The following is a 13663-nucleotide window of genomic DNA, read 5'->3' as shown; positions in this document are numbered from 1 at the left end:
TTTGAAGCCAAGCATATGATGGGAGACATTGTCATGTTGGTTTATTGCTCAAAAGATAACTTAGACTTTAGAAATGGCATTTTCTTTCCCAGCTGGGGCAAACAAAGCCCAGAGAGCAGAAGGATCAGGCCTGCAAACTCCTGGGCTGCTGCTTTTCTCTAGAATCCTCTATGTCAAAATGCAGACTACCTCTGCATGGGGCTGAGGGATGGGGAGTCCAGCAGGGGGCTGGTGGAGGTGGTGATGGTGGGGAAGGACACTCCACAGCAGTGCTGCCCACCCAAACAGCTGGGGAAGCAGCTTAATAAAGCCCTCCAGGCTTCAGCATCATTAGTTTTTCCACACCTGACACAGACAGTGGGCTGATTACAAAAGGAAGTGTCTTACAGAAATAATACAATATTTCAGGAGGCGTTTTTGAGACTTTCTCCCTGTGTATCATGGTCCTTTTAAAGGTGTGACCTTTGGCAGCAGGCGGGTGATGTGCTGTAGCTGCTTTTGAACAGGCAGTTTTCTGCAGCGAGCTCTGCTCACACAGACAAGCAGAGTCACTCCGGCTGCAGCCAGACGCTGCTGACATGTCAGTAACAGTCTGAGCAGCAGAATGTAAATCAAGGTTTTAAAACGCCCTTTCCTGGCACAACACTGAACTTCAGACTATATTCATCTCCTCACTTTATTGCTGCCTTTACTCCTCCTTGTTGCAGTGCTGACTGGGAAATTAAAATGGAAGTCTTTACCAGAGACAAGCTGCCTTTGTAAATCCTGCGTGACTCAGGGCCAGAGCCGGCGCTCGGGCAGCGCTCGCCCCGAGGAAGCAGTGCCAGGGGTGACAGGGGCTGGGTGGCACACACCAGGGATCTGGACAGCTGTGCTGGGTAAGCCTGTCTGTCTGTCTGTCTGTCTGCCTGCCTGGGGAGCAGGAGCAGCACACACTCGAGCTGGCTGGAGGGAGGCTTACGTCAGCCGTCAGGCTAAGGGGCATCTTTCCAGCAGTGACATATTCAGCAGAGTTGTCTTGTCTGGGCAACTGAGCAGCACAACCAGCCCTGCTCTGGATTTGGCCTGTAATAAATTAACAGAGAACGGCATTTCCAGCACATGATCTGAACACTGTCAGGTCTAATGAGTTTTCAGCTCCAGACAGAAAAGGCCAATATACAGGCAATGATGGAGAAATCCCAGCGGACTGCAAGAGGGGATGTTTCATATTCACATCATTAGAGCTTCTAAACCTTCATGTATTTTCTAATTATTCAAAAGTAACAGTAGCAGTGCTGTGAGTCATTTATCAGCACCCATGTATTTTAAATGAATCTCTAATAAGCATGTACTAATGTGACACAGCAGCATTACATAAAGTAGTAGAGACTTGAAAAACCAGGGTCCTCGCAGTCTTGGGCAATGTCATTATCATTATCATAGAGCTTCTCTCCAAAAAGTAGAGCATTCAAACAGCAAGTGATTTTCCCCCCAGGCACTCTCTGCTTTGCCTCTGTGGTACAGACACAGTTATGGTGTTAACCCACTGTGAGCTGCTGTGTCCAGCTTCCCACAGCTGCAGCCCCTCTGTGTCCAGCTTCCCATGGCTGCAGCCCCTCTGTGTCCAGCTTCCCATGGCTGCAGCCCCTCTCACTAGCTGGTCCCCAGAATCCACAGCCCTGCTCTTACAGAAGGTGATTGCTGGGTGGTATGGAAATAGAGGTGAGATGGAAAGCCTAAACCACAAACACAAGAACTGATAGACAAATGCCATGTGTTATTGAAGATAATTGAGAGATTTATTCAAATATTTGTTACTAAGTGTTGACTGAAAGCTTTGCTAAATCCTAGCTTGCCTGCTGAAATTGGTAAAATGGTTCAGCCACCTTAAGCCCAGCTCCATTCAAATGCTGCCTTTCCAAGAAGTAGATGATGGATGAGCTGTTAATTTTAGTTCCTGTAAGGATACATTTTCCTCTCCAATCTATAGGCCTAAAGACATTAGATCACTTCATGGGAAACCATTTCTTTTGCAATTATGTCACATTTGATTTCCTGTTGCCTCTAAAACTGCCTGTTGGCCATAAGGCAGAAAGGAGGTTCAAGAGATTAAATGAACCCCACCAGCAGACCATCTATCACCCATGCAATGGAGAGACTCTGATCTCTCTGCACACATGCAGTTACCCTTTAATATTTGTATATGCTCCCACCTATATCAAGCAGGAAGAGAGAGAAAATATATAGGTTGAGAAAATTTTCACACCTTCTGTGTTTAAAAACAGTTAAACTACAGTACTTTTTATGATTAACCACTGCCACATTGAGTATCTCAGATCTATAAAACTAATTTTTGAAGCTACCACTTTTCTGTGATATTCTATTCTTTAAAGCTCATAAATACAATCACACCTCAATATTTTTGTCAGGAATTTGTTATGATGACTGTGTTGTTTAGCTCGATGTCAAGTGCACAGAAAGCTCCAAACTGCTAATCATAGTTTTATCCTAAGGCAAAAGCAAAGCATTTGTATGACTGCAGTGCTAGAAACAAGTCCTTCATCTTCACTAGCAAAATAAATTTTGAAATTAAAAATCAAAGAGTTTAACTACAGATGAAACCCTTAGTGCTGCGTGCACAGAGTTCACAATGGTGTTTTTAATAGCCTCTAATGATGATCTCAATATCGCTTGATTGCACAGAATGCATAAAAATCATATGGCAGCTAGGGGTGTATAACCCAAGGCTTCTCCTTACCTAAACTGCTTGCTCGTGGAATTTATTTCCCTCTCATCTTCACACAACCTTATCATCAGAGGAAAGCAATGAGCTCTTTAACTTATAACGGGGTGTAACACACTGCTGCTTCCGAACGCATTACGGTCATAATTCCTCGCTCTCTCCTGAGGCTCTGGCATGGAGCTGTGCTCCTCCTTGGATGCCTGACTGGCATTGGCCTTACCTGCCATTGTCAGAGGCACTGAATGGGGAACCCTCTCTGCATGCTGCCAGCTGGGGAGGCAAGTGGCACTTGGCTGTTTCGAGCCAGGAGGGACCCACTGGTGCCACCATGGCCCCTCCTCACAGAGCCCAACACAAGGCTCTACTGAACAGGAGGGGAGGTCTGAGTTACCCCATCTGCTTTTAGCTGAAGGTATTTCTAAATCCTTTTGATGGGTTAAAGGAATGTTTTCTTTTAATTTCAAGAGTATTTTGGAGTTTGTTCTTTCACCGTTCTTTCAGACAAATGTTCATTTTCTGTTTTGGTGTTAATCTGCCTGGTGTTTTCTTCTTTGCTTTCCAATGAATTGTTTTCTATGTTATCTTTAGTTTTACCAGCAAAACAATTTGGTACTTAAGTTTCTTTTCAAGAGATACCGCACCAATCCCCTTCCCAATTACTGCTTTTTCTGGTAGCTGTTTGCATGCACCGCTCCTCAGTATGGGCAACCAGAAATGCAAAGCCTCTTGCCAGTGCGTCTCATGCTTTTCTATCTGTCGCTGATGAACTATCCTGATTTCAGAATAGTTTCAAAATGGGAAACATATTAAGGGGCCATCCTTAACATGACTTCCTGTGTCTTAAAAACTGTGGGTTTGTAAATATTTTATGTATAGACAAAGTCCAGAAAGGACTCACATCCAAACTTGGTTTGCAAAGAATCACTCTGTGAGGAAAACCAACTGTAAGAGCTGGAACAACCATCATGCCAAAAGGACCTTCAGTCTTTCTACTGAAATTCCTAACAAATCTGGCAATTAATGACATTTCCAGGAGGAAAAATCAGGAACTGACTTCAGGGCAAGTCATACCACCTGAGGCACGGGAGAGCCACTTGGTAGCTGCGTTGTTTGGTTGGGGACATCCTTAAACTTGTGCTGAGAAATATACAAAGAAAAATTTCTACAATAAAGTAATATTCATTGGAGACCTCCTGTTCTCCTTAATTTTGTGAACAGTGATTAACTACATAAATTCTCAGTGAAGTGTACCATCAGGTCAGCTGTGTTTGTCAATGATCAAACATACACCTGGCAAGGTATTTTGCAGAAGCCTCTTAACAGAGATATCTGCTATTAATTAAAAGAAACAACCATAAATTCAAGGGCAATTTATATTTCTAAATGTCTACAAACATGTCCTGCTGAAGTTTAAATACAGCCAAGTTTAGATCAGAATCACTAATTGATTGTAAAGGTCATGCCTTTTGAGTATATGCATATTGGAGGTGAAGTATTAGAGTGTGGTATTATACTTAGGCTCAGTGCTAAATTTGGATTAAATGGCATTATATTGATTTGATAAGCTGCTCAGATATGCTGAAGCTTTAATTGAATGTATTAGAAGATGTTAATTCTAACAGATACACCCTTAAAAATATCTTAGGGATTTGAAACTTCTTTCTCATACAGGCCTTCACCAACCTTCAAGAAAGAGAAAGAGGAATTTTGGAGTCCTTAATCTGAGTCCATGTGTTAATAAATATCTCAGGAGAGGTTCTTTCTTTTCCTTTTCAATATGGATGAGTGCCCTTTGAAAGCCAAAAGGGAATTGATGTAATCTATTGATTGCCATTTAAACGCCTTTATAAGCTAATTAGTGCAAAATGTAAGATGTTTCTGAGCAGAAACAAGCAACAACCATGAGAATACAGGAGGGTTCCTCTGAATCTTAGATATACTGGGAGGACAAATGCCGTTATGCAGAGAATCACCAACAAGTGAGGAGTGTAAACAGTGTCTGCAGTGAAACTGTTATAAAATACCAGCTCTGGTTGGAATTGTGAGAGCAGTGTTGGCATTGTGAGAGCAGTGTTGGGACTGTGAGAGCAGTGTCACGCCAAAGCAGCCGCTGTGCAAGCCTCAGGCAGCAGTGGTGTACCCAGCTTAACCCCAGAGCTGGGACAGCCTCTACCCGGGAGACACTGCCATCCTTAGGGAAACCGCCAAGGCTGGAAAATAGGTCAGGAGCTGGAGTCTGCCCAGGTCTGAAGTGGCTCAAAGTCATTACCATCTGTTCATCTGAATTGAGAGGCTGGTATCAGTCCAGTTTCAGGTATCCACACTGTAAAAAAAACCTTCAAAAGTGATGCTGTCTGGAAATGGGGCTGGCAGAAGGGAGCCATGGCCTGGAGGAGCTCCTTCTAGCACATGCAGACAAGATGTGGGGATCTGAAGCTCACTCACGTGTCATCCCTTTATGATGCATCAGGAGGCATTTTTTCCTTTCTACTGTCAGTCTGGCACCTTCCACTGACCAACAGCAGTGATTAAGATCAGGATTTGACTAATATCTCTGCAAAACATTTTAGCCTTACAGGTCTAGAAAGAGATTTACCCATACAAGCTTCTTGATGGGATTTTGGAGAGACTGTCCTGAACCTCCTGTATGAAGCCATGGCCCAGTTATAAAGCCAAACTCCCTTCTCACTGAGTAAATCATCATGAGCCACTCAGCTAACTGCTGTTTAAACTAGCAAAAGGCTGTGGGAAAATAGGTGGAGGATATTTCCCTTACACAGAGAATAAGCATCACCCTGTACTCAAGAGAACTCATGGCTTTTTCCAACTTAGAGCACTGTCATTTCCACTGCTGCCTTTGGTAGCAGAGTGGAAAGATATGCCAAGGGAGAACAAGTACCCTAAAACACAGAGAGGTGCAGTCTGTGCTGCATGACCTTCGAAAGCAAGAATCCTCTAAGTTATTTAAAGTTTCAGCCACCTTTACTGTCTTATTAAGTAACTAATAACGACTGTACATACGCATTTGTTCTAAGGCAAAGCTTTTGCCCTTTTCAAATCAACTGAAGAAGACTCTAATTACAACACTTTCATGGATGCATCACTCTATTCCAATTAATTACTCTGCAAAAGTTAATACAACTGAAATTGTGTTGTGTGTCTTGAGAATGCCAAAGACAGAGAAGCACACTTAGGGCTCATTCTTCTTCCCACTTGGCCCTTCCAGCCTTTCTCCACACTGCTGGGGCTCTGCTCTTGTCCATCCCCATCCAGCTCCTGCCCTGGCCTGATGGAGCTGGCAGCTCCTGACAGATCAGCTCATTTACAACCCTGCTTTTCCCAGCACCAGCAGAGAGACACAGCTCATCTCAAGATTATTAGCAGCACAACAAAGCATTCATACATTTACCAGACTTTGTATCCTTTCACATGAAACACTCATTCCTTTGATCTCTCTGTGAGAAGGGGTTTCCTTGTTGTGTCAAACTATTAAGGAAATGAAGGAACATCCCCATACAATTCCTCTTTCTATATGAACTGCAACAAGATAGTCAAAAGAAGGCATTTTTCCCACTAAGATCAGTATAGTGACTATAAACAGCACCAATATTTCTGAACAAATTGTGCTACCTCTTTTGACAGGTTCATTCAACTCGTTTTTGTTGTAGACATAATACTGCCTTGGGTTGATAATTAAGCAGAATAAAAATTTTTATATACTAATGTCTTACAAGGTCAGTGTTTATCTCACAGAATTTTAAAACAAACAGAAGCTGCTGTAATGTACCTGCTACCACAGTTAATTAAGAACCACTGAGTATCTCTTTTAATACAAAGACATTACAGGCAGAGTGCAAAAGCTTCATAAAACACCTCTGCATTCCCTTCCAGGTTTACATCAGATGTCTGTGTCATGCACTGAAATTTTAAGTAAATTCAAGGAGCCCTGAGTATTTCTCCAAGGAGCCCTCAGTTTTTCATCCGCCTACAGCAGCAAGGGGTTTTTTGCCTCCCTCCTCTCTCCTGCTTGCACCTGGCCAGTATGCATGACAGGCAGTAATTAGTCCTGCAGCACTGACCACTCTTCTGTACAAAAAAATGTTGGTTTGAATGGCATCTGATTGGCACTGCTGAGAGAGAACCAAGAGCTCCCTGAAAGGCCTGAGCATTCCAGTTCACCCTTGGAAAGAAATGAGAGCTTTTCAGGACAACGTTTTCAGAGACATAAAAGTGGACTGAGATCATATTTAGATTTTCTAATGCCTCTCACCAAACTGTCTGCAGTTCAGCCTGTGGCTTGGCAAGAGGAGAAAGGAAGTATGATCTTAAATAAAAGTGTGCACCTGCCCCTACCCCCAAATGTTGCAAACCCTGCATCTCCCTAACCAAGGTGAAAAACAACCAGAGTTCTGGGGTACGAAATTTTTACCCGACTGTCAGATACAGCCACAGTCAGATGCTGGTGAGCAGTGAAGACACAACAATGGCAGCAATCATTGCTCCACCAGGGATGAGCAGCACATAGTCCTCCCATCCCCCTTCATCCTGGCAAGTGAGCACCGACGTCGGATGGCATTACTGGCTGCCAGCTGGGCACACACAGCAAGTAGGTCAAGAGCAACACTCCTTGCAAGAGTTTTCTCTGCTAAATATTGTGCCAACCACTGCATTATTGCTCATCAGACCAAGGCTCTGAAACTGGTGTTACAAAACCCTTCCCGTGACAGCAGAGGTTGGGTTTTCCATCTTGAGATGTTTCAGGTTAAGCAAAACCACTCATTTTTGATAAAATGCCTTTTGATATTAAAATCTGCACTCAGGCCTCTCCTGCTTGCACAAAGCATAGAATGGCTATTACAGCTGTGTAAAACCAAACCTCTGAAACCCATTAACTAGGCACTTACGGGAGATTTAACAGACTTACTCTAAAGAATTCTTTGGTTGAGCCTGAATCCAAAGTGCCATAGGCTATTTCAGTTTGTTTAGCCAGGTCCTCTGCACTCTCTATGGGTGAAACCATCCTTTCCACCGTAAGGAAGGCAGCGAGATTAGCAGTGTAGGAAGAGATAATGATGAGAGTGAAGAACCACCAGACTCCTCCGACAATTCGCCCTGAGAGAGATCTATGGAAAAACACACATCATTAAATTGCTTTGAAGACAATCCTTGATTTTTTTCTTTCTTCACTGAAGAGAAGTTCACATGCACAACCCTTTTGTCCAGATCTTCCAGGTATATGTGAACAGGTGGACTGTGAGCCAGCTCCTGATAACTTCCCTCAGGAGTGAAAAATCAGTGCACACCTGGTCTTACCTAGTGCAACTCTTTTTGTAGTCTTTCAGTGAAAACAAGAACAGTAATTTACGAGATAATTCATTTGAGGAGAGGAACAAGCTCTCCTGACTTCCACAAATCCTTTGTTGGAGAAGGTTTTTCCCAGAAGATTTCTCTTGTCTCTGTGTGCCCAGCCTTTCCCTGTGCTGAACATGCTGGGATATCACAGCATCATGTCTCTTTGCCCAGCTTAGAGGGCACAAATGCACCTTTTACTGCATCCACTCCCAAAATGTAACATACAGTAAACTGTAAAAAGAAATCTGAGTAAGCATGCAAAAGAATGTACCAAAAATGATTCGGTATCCTCCTCTCATCACAACCTAGCAGGAATTACAAACTGAATTTGCATATTGAAGTGAGAAGAGAGGCTGGTTTATGTTTTATGTTAATTAAAATTTGCATGTTGCACTGTTCCAAGTCAAGCATATCCCTGCTTTATAAGCACCAGAGCAACAGAGAAGGAAATAGAAAAAAAACCCCCTGTGTTTAGTTTTTGTTGCAGTCTTTGAGTTTTGTTTTTTTAAAAGGGATTCCATAAGGACTTAAGAAAAAGCCTATTTGCAAGCATGTAATTACAAAATGCCTAATGGTCAGCAGGTCTGGATCTTGTCAGCAAGATCTTGATGCTTTACACAACTGAACATCAGCCTCGAAGTATTGGATTTGGGCTGAAGGGTGGCAGTGACACTACACTCAGCTGGGTGGGGAATTTCATTGCCATGTACATTGCTTGTTCTTCAAATACAGCTTGTTGACCAAGAATCATTTCAACTGCTGAGACAAAGCTATTTCATGTTTTCCCTTAGCTGTACTGATACCAATGGAGGAAGAATCAATCTCAGACACATCTGTGGAACCTGGGTGCTGCAGTCCTCAGTTTGTGTGAAGAGAAGAAATAGAAAACTCTTACCTGTTTATTTGTTTCCTTCAAGCCCCTCAGTGCCATCCCCAGACAGTGGGTACAAGTTGTCCTACCAACAGATGGAGATAGGCAAAACCCAAAAGTCTCGTGACGTGCCCCCACCCCACCCACACGGGGGGTTTGCTGGTAAACTGCCCACTCTTGGCCAGAGCCTGAGATTGCCTGAGCCATTAAGAAAATGCCATCAAATTATTCAGAAAAAAAAAAAAAAAAAAATGTATCCATCCAACATTAAAGATCATAACAAAGACAAAATCACCAACACAATAAAAACAGAGACCTCAATCTGGAATATGGGAGAGGAATGTGGAGAAAGGTGAAGCACCACTGTTCTCCACTCTCCTCTGCCCAAGGAGCTAAAGCAGCAGCTCCCACTGAGAGGGCAGATGAAGGCTGGTTCTTCAGAGTAGGCTGAAGAACACATCCACCAGATCACCACAGGAGGCCTCCCTGCCTGTCTTACCCAAGAGGGTAAGAGGCTTCCAAGTTCCAACTTGGACTGTGGAGCCATTGTGCTCACTACCACAAGGCTACTGAATTGCTACAAGGGGAACTTGCAGCAATATAAATAAAAAATACTGCCTGCAGTTAAGGAATCTATCTACCTTACTCTACTTTCTTTGTAGGTATCATGTGCGTGGGATTTCAGGCAGGGCTGCAGGCCTTTTTGGCCAGCTTCCTTAACAGGTAGGGTTTTGGCTTTAGCTATTTGGTAAAGCTTGATACCCTCTTAGTTGGGCTGACACAATTTTCTCCAACTACAAATCAGTGCCTGCTGAACTTGTCACATAAGGCTTCCTTTGGAGCCAGCAGAGAAAAAGAGAAGAGCCTGACATTCTCAGAAAGAGATTTATCTCACTTGCTGTAGTGTGGGATAAATCTAAAGTTGTCCATCTGTCTCATAACCTCGGAGGGAACAAAGATGCCTCACTAAACCTACAGTCTATTGCTTTCAGATGGCTGAACTCCTTTCTTCACTACACACTTTCCATCTTCAGAGAAGACCTGGAGTTGAACTTCTCCTCCCTGCAATGATGTGGACAATTTCAGAGACAGATGGAGGAGGAGTTTGGCTAGCAGGTCCAGCAGATGAAACATCTACTCCCCTACTGCAGGACAAGTTCTATCTGGAGTTTCGAGGTTCCCACGGCCCTCTTTGCTTTAAGGTAGGTCTTGAAACAGGAAGAGGAAGAGGAAGAAAAGACTTATCAGGGTGTTCTGGTAAATTCAGTGGAAGCATTTAGAATGAAATAGTATGTGTTCATTTTCCCTACAGTTTCCCATAGGAAATCTCTTGCTTGCATTGGTAGCTGCTCCTTCTGTTGGTAGGACAGATGGGTTGCTAGGATGGAGATGTGCAGAAGAGAAGCGTTTTCCAAACCAGTGAAAACTCAAGCTCCCATTACTGCAACAATAAAAGGTTTGTGCCAGGCTGCATGTTCAGACAGCATCCTGCACACTGAGAAAGGTAAAAATACCTCACCCCAGAGGTTGGTAACCTGCACAAACCAAGTCAGACAGATACAGGACAAAGACCACCTGAGAGGCAGGAGAAGATGGGAACAGAGGGCTCCCTTGATGAAAAAGTCACTTCCACGAGGGTCCTACGTGCAAGAGAGGGGTCTTGCTCAGAAGAATTGAGGTCACTCCAAAGAAAACTGGATGTCACTAGAGTTGTTTCTCCACAGTCTTCCAACAAGCACATAAAGGATTAAACAGCAGCTACTATGGAGCATCTGGGCTGACATAGCTGTCACTTGGTGTCACAGGATGAGGCAAAAGAAAAATCAAATAAACCACAAAGTTGACACTGAAGGAAAGACAGACAGAGAGATGAAGAACACGAACATGGACAAGCATGGCCTGGCAGCCTCCTTGACCAAGGAACCCCAGTTCCCCCCGTCCATCTGCTCAAACGAAGACTCCTTATACCCACTGCAGGGGCTGGTGTAGAGGGAGAAAAAGGGTTAGTACAGGTACACTGGGCTGGTAATCAGAGAGTGCTCTTTGGTTTATACTGCAAACCACAGAAATGTTTTTCTATTACGCAGATAATAATTATAGAAAACTCAATCAAGCTTTTAATACCAGCACCACTGTTTCTGGTGCAAGCCATACCTGTCCACATGTGCAATAATGTAATTAAAAACAATCAATTAATGCTTTAGCTTAATATAGTTTTCCAAATCACCTCAATTTGTATGGCATTATTTTAAAGTGAATTAGAGTGCTAACAAATGAGAGGAGCAACACAGATCTGGAACAACAGGATTATAACTCAATTGTCAAAACAAAGTCAAATGGTGATTTCAAAAGCAAGTAAATAGGAAGAGCGCATACCTTGAGAGGAAATTTAAAAGGAAGCATGGAGTCAAATGAGAGCAAATTAGTAACAAGAGAAAAAACAAAATAAACATTGAAATTCACATTCAGTTTCCAGGAGAACAATACATATAATACATTCAAACAAAACATCATTTATGAAAATAGCTTGGATTTTGTTTCTGCTCAAGGCCATAAAAGATATTTGATTTCCTATATTATAGATACATAACAAGCTTCTCACGCTACTCCATTTTTAATTGGGCTCTTTGGATCGATACAAGACAGTTGTTATGCTGACAAACAGCCCTGAACACCTGTGCTAGTGTGGAGCCCCTGATACCCTGAGCACAGCTCAGCTGGGACCCCAGCCCGCTGCTCGCCAGCCCTCGGGGACACAACGGGCACACACAGCATCTGAAGCGCTGGCTTGAGATGCTCCAGCACAGGAATGGCAGGGGGGGTTTCAGGAATGTCAGGCTACCCTCTCATTGCTAATGTGAAAATCCCACAAAGACATTCCCATGGCCTTTAATAGGAGTCTCTTGAGTCTTCTGCTGTGAAAGCAGGGGCCTAGAAATACACCCTCTAAATGACCAACCTTGAGACAATGTTTGATAACCCCCTTGTCTTTTTTCATCAGCAATTAATTAATCTAGCCTCTTTGTTCTACATGAATAAAGAGCACAATGAAAATACATGCTCTCATAGAGATTTCAAAGATACTTTTGCTCAGAACTGTGTTACAAATTTGACTTTTTTTCCTGATTCCATTTGCTGTACGCATCTTACATAAAAGCAAGTTTAATAATCTACTTTTGATCCCTCAAAAGTGAATTTTCAATGCTTTAGCTCACTATGCAGAAAACACAGCAGCCTTTGATAGCAGAACAAAACTGCTGAAATAAATGTTGATTACATCAAGGGATGCACTAGCCCCCAGCCTTTGGCTGCTCTCTGATTCTGTTTAGACGACTCCTATTAAATACAGAGAGGAGAGTATAGGGATATATCCTCTGGAATATCCACACAGCATACTCACCGAGGATAGATCTAACTAGTCATTAGATGTCACAGCTGTTCCACACAAAGGCAGCTGAAAGAGCCTTTATCAGCAAGTACAAAAGTGATCTCTCCAGACTGCTTGTCGGCATCTCTCTACGAGTGCTGTACGCTCTCATATAAGAAATTTATTCAGACAAAACTCACAATGGAAGAATGAAGCCCCTTTTAGTGGCAATAAAATAGTATGAAACAGTCATAGAGTCAATGCACTGTGAATGGTGTAACCGTACAAAATACGGATTAAGAATCGAATACTTGGGAATAGTCCCTTCTACAGAAAAGAAATTTGACATTTTAATCAACCTAAATCAACACATCAGTCAAAGAAACAGTGTTTCTGGAATTTAAACCAAAGTATTAAATTTTTCTTTTTTTTTTTTTTATTCCTGTTACAATGCATATAACTGCCTGGAATGTTATCATGGAAGATAACAAAATAACTGGACAATATCTTCAAATGAGGGCCATATATTAATACTGAGCTAATAGCTTCTGATGGACAGATAAAATAAATAGACATACTGCTGTCTCTCTCCTTTTCTTTTTCGTAGGTATTTCCAAGGCACTTATTGTGGTTGTATTGAAAAAATCCAGTGTGTTCCACTTGTTATATAAGGCAAATGGATGACTATGCCAAAGAGTCACATGAGAGCTTCCCAGAAATCCTATGCACTTTTATTTAACTGTCAATAACCAGACCTAGCAGAAACAGATGCCTGCAGCTTTCCATGTGATGTCCCAGTGCTTATTTCCCGGTCCTTTATATTGGGCACACACATGCTCAACAGCAATTTAAATGTTATCCCTACTCATCCCCGTTAACAGCAAGCACTGGGGCAAAGTGTCAGTGCAGGACTGAGGCACAAGGCAGAAACAGGGAGTGCAAACAGGGGGAGGAGGCCAACAGCTGTCAGTGCACAGGGAGCAGCACACCCAGACACCAGGAACTGGGGAAACTAACACACACAAATTTATAGGATGATTACTGTACTCTAACAGACAAAATCATGATCCTTCCCAAGAAACTTCATAGAAATTTTGTCACTTGCTTCAATGAGGCAACTCATGACTCCTAATGCTGTATGGATCAGGAAAACCTGGCACCTTTTCAATGATTCAGGTATTGAAAAAGGCAATCTGGAGACCAACAAGGTGCGTTTTGAATGTCAGTACTTAGGGAAAAGATCTTTCTCTTCCCCTAAATAGCAACTTTTTAAAATGGAAAACTGCTGTTAGTCTCAGCAGGTGTTTTTAATAAATAAAATAGCGGGAAACTGGTTATTAAATTATTG

The 13663-nt window shown here is 42.6% G+C and overlaps 1 protein-coding gene across 4 annotated transcripts in view; it reads right to left on the bottom strand.

Annotated features, from left to right (window-relative positions):
- Positions 1-13663, bottom strand: part of GRIA3 (glutamate ionotropic receptor AMPA type subunit 3) — a 142085-nt gene that overhangs the window by 25677 nt on the left and 102745 nt on the right. For all 4 annotated transcript variants that reach the window (XR_010365820.1, XM_064426792.1, XM_064426791.1 and 1 more), the window contains one exon: positions 7650-7848. Coding sequence is in view for 3 of the 4 variants with exons in the window: in XM_064426792.1 (XP_064282862.1) it covers positions 7650-7848 (199 nt within the window). In the remaining variant the exon portion in view is untranslated. The remainder of the gene's footprint in view (positions 1-7649; positions 7849-13663) is intronic.

Source organism: Passer domesticus, chromosome 7 (assembly GCF_036417665.1).
Source record: "Passer domesticus isolate bPasDom1 chromosome 7, bPasDom1.hap1, whole genome shotgun sequence".
Lineage (NCBI taxonomy): Eukaryota > Metazoa > Chordata > Aves > Passeriformes > Passeridae > Passer > Passer domesticus.
This window is presented reverse-complemented; position numbering and strand designations above follow the sequence as displayed.